Source organism: Egretta garzetta, unplaced genomic scaffold (assembly GCF_000687185.1).
Source record: "Egretta garzetta isolate BGI_Z169 unplaced genomic scaffold, ASM68718v1 C8924420, whole genome shotgun sequence".
Taxonomy (NCBI): Eukaryota; Metazoa; Chordata; class Aves; order Pelecaniformes; family Ardeidae; genus Egretta; species Egretta garzetta.
In genome coordinates, this window is record NW_009269841.1 from 1 (window position 1) to 2,623 (window position 2,623).

At 53.8% G+C, this 2,623-nt stretch overlaps 1 protein-coding gene across 1 annotated transcript; it reads right to left on the reverse strand.

The window, feature by feature from the left end:
* Positions 1-4: 4 nt before the first annotated feature.
* On the reverse strand, positions 5-2,617 carry LOC118453214 (E3 ubiquitin-protein ligase rnf213-alpha-like; the record flags this gene model as incomplete). The annotated part of the gene is made up of 1 exon (XM_035902791.1): positions 5-2,617. A coding segment is annotated over exon 1 (2,604 nt), but the record flags the coding sequence as incomplete, so codon positions are not given.
* Positions 2,618-2,623: the final 6 nt, after the last annotated feature.

A 2,623-nucleotide genomic window follows, 5' to 3' on the forward strand; every position in this document is an offset into this window, starting at 1 on the left:
TCTTCACCCTGTTGACAGAGCGGCACACCTGGGAATAATCCTGGTCCCGGGGGAAACCGGAGCCAAATATAATGTCACAGTTGCTGACGTCTATAAGCCGCGCCATCTGGATGATCTGAAAGGCGGCGTTGTTGGTCGTCAGCAGCAGGAGGTAACGAGATATGAAGCCCTCCTGCTGTTTGCGCATGTTCTCCTCCAGCAGACGGATGCAGCTGGTTTCCACCCCATAGGGAAGACGTAACTCCGTGGTGCAGCCCCGGAAGATTTCCAGAGGCCTGATATCTCTGGAGCCTCCAAAGTTTCTCTGAATGGCCTTTACGAGGAGCTCCTCTTGAGAGCTGCACTTCATGTCCTGCGTGTAGGACACGATCATTTTGATTAAGCTGTAGAAGTCGCGGAGCCCGAAGAACTCGGTTTTCTGCTCTTTCAGCACGTTGCAGTAGAAGTTGGCCAGGATGCGGAACAAATGATCAATTCTTTCAAGGTGAGGCTGGTCAGCGCAGATGCCCTTGGCGGTTTTCACCAGCTCCTCCTCGCTAGGTTCTGTCCGAAAGACGAGGAGGCCCCTGTTCATTTTGGCAGGGTCCAAGGCCCAGTTGGAAATGCCCACAAAGCCAACTTTCTTGTAGGCCTCCGGGTTGTCGTCATCAACGCAGCCGTCTTCCAGCAGAGGATGCAGCGTCTTCAACGGCATGTCGGGCGAGTCTTCTGCAAGACCGATCTCATCCAGCAGGACCACCGACGCAAACTCATTCAGGTTCTTGCCCTTCTGGAACTGAGCGCATTGTCTGAAAGTGGAGATGATGCCTTCTGGTTTGGAATGGGGGCTGCACTGGAAGGAGAGCAGCTGAACTTCTTTGCATCTTTTGAACAACGGGCTTCCGGACAACGTGCCCTTCATGGCATTCACAGCGATGGTTTTGGAGAGGGATTTGGAGCTTCCTGGCTTCCCAACCAGAAAAAGCGGCACCCGGAGGTCCATGCAGACGACCATCATGAAGATGTTCTCCTTCAAAGCGTTGTTGCAGGCCGTCGCCTTACCAATGGAGACGTTATCAAGAAAGACCTCTTGGCACAACTCAATCTCTTGCTGTAGCTGCCACGCGGGGACCGAGAAGCATTTGGCAACCTCCTCCAGGTACTCTTGGCGGCTCTCCAGGGACACGTAATAGCAGACCCCTATGGAAAGGGCCAAAGCCCTTTGTGCTTCGTTTAAGGTTGGGTTCTTTTCCTCCTCGCATGGCTTCTTCTTATCGATCTCCTGGAAAAGGAGGTCTCTCAAGTCATAAAACCAGAGCACTATTTTCATGCAGCGGTCTATATCCCGCAGGCTGGCCACTCTGCACTCGTCCTTCCTCTCCCTCAGGAACTTCTGGGAGGCCGCAATGACATTGGTGAAGACGTCCAGGTTTCCCGCAGGGATCTGGGTCTCCACCGCCGACTTCACGATCTCCTTGATGTAGAGGCTTTGCGTCTTCTCATTCAGCTCCCCAAAATCCCAGACCAGGGGTAACAAACTGGGAGGAAGGGGCTGCACCCGATAGACCAACTGCCGTAGAGGGATGTAACCCAGCTTCTCCGGGGTGTCCTCACTCCGGACGCGGTACCCCAAGCCAGCTTTCTCCAGCTTCTCAATGGTGTCCTTGGTGTGCCTTTTGTAAGGGTTGCAAGCGGCCACCACTTTTAAGCGGTCAGTGGAAATGCGCTCTCCGTTGATGCTGTGGTCACACAGCACCTCTTTGATGGCGAAGATGGCCTCCGAGGTGTTGGCTTCGTCGAAGAAGAGCACCGTGTCCATGTCGTGCTCTTCTTCATTGGTGCGGGCCAGCTCCACGGCCTGCCTTACCTTCTCCTGGATGGTCTTGGACGTGGTGCCCCCATGCACACGCACCACCAGCATATTCTGAACTTTCCTGCCGGCCCTTTGCAGGTTGCACATGAACTGCACCAGCTTTGTCTTCCCGCAACCGGTTTCACCCATGATGATCACGGGGATCCCACACTGGAACCGCAGGTGAATAGCCAACATCTTCATGGTGTTGTCCAGCGTCAGCTGGTACGAAGCATCTGGATCATCCTGGCTTTTCACACCAAAGACTCTGCGGAGGGCCCCCAGCTGCTCAGATCGGGATAAGGTTTCAAATTTCTCATTGAAAGGAACTCCTTGGAGCTCCAAGATCCTGTATAAATCCCTGCTCATAACCTCTTTCTCCAAAACAACCTGGGAATAAGCATCGATCGCGTCAAGGTTCTGGTTGATGTGGAAACCCAAAAACTCCATGGAGTCATCCTCAGCGTGGAAGACTACGTAAGGGTGAGACTCCTGCTCCCACTTGCGCCTCAGCTGGTACTGTCTCAAAACACTGTCCATCTCCTTCTGCTCCTCGCTCGGCACGCTTTCGTCGGCCATCTGGAGGGAAGGCATGGCAAAGTCCTTGGACATGGAGATCATGAACTTGACAACGAATGTTTTGAAGCCGCGGAACTGCTCGCTGACCACTGGCCCACAGAAGACCGATTTCTCGCATTTTTGTAGCTGGAAGTTCAAGAAGTGCGTGAAGTTGCTGAGCTCGGTCCAGGAGGGGTTGCTTCTCCCGCAGAATTCCATCAAGCAGTCCAGGCA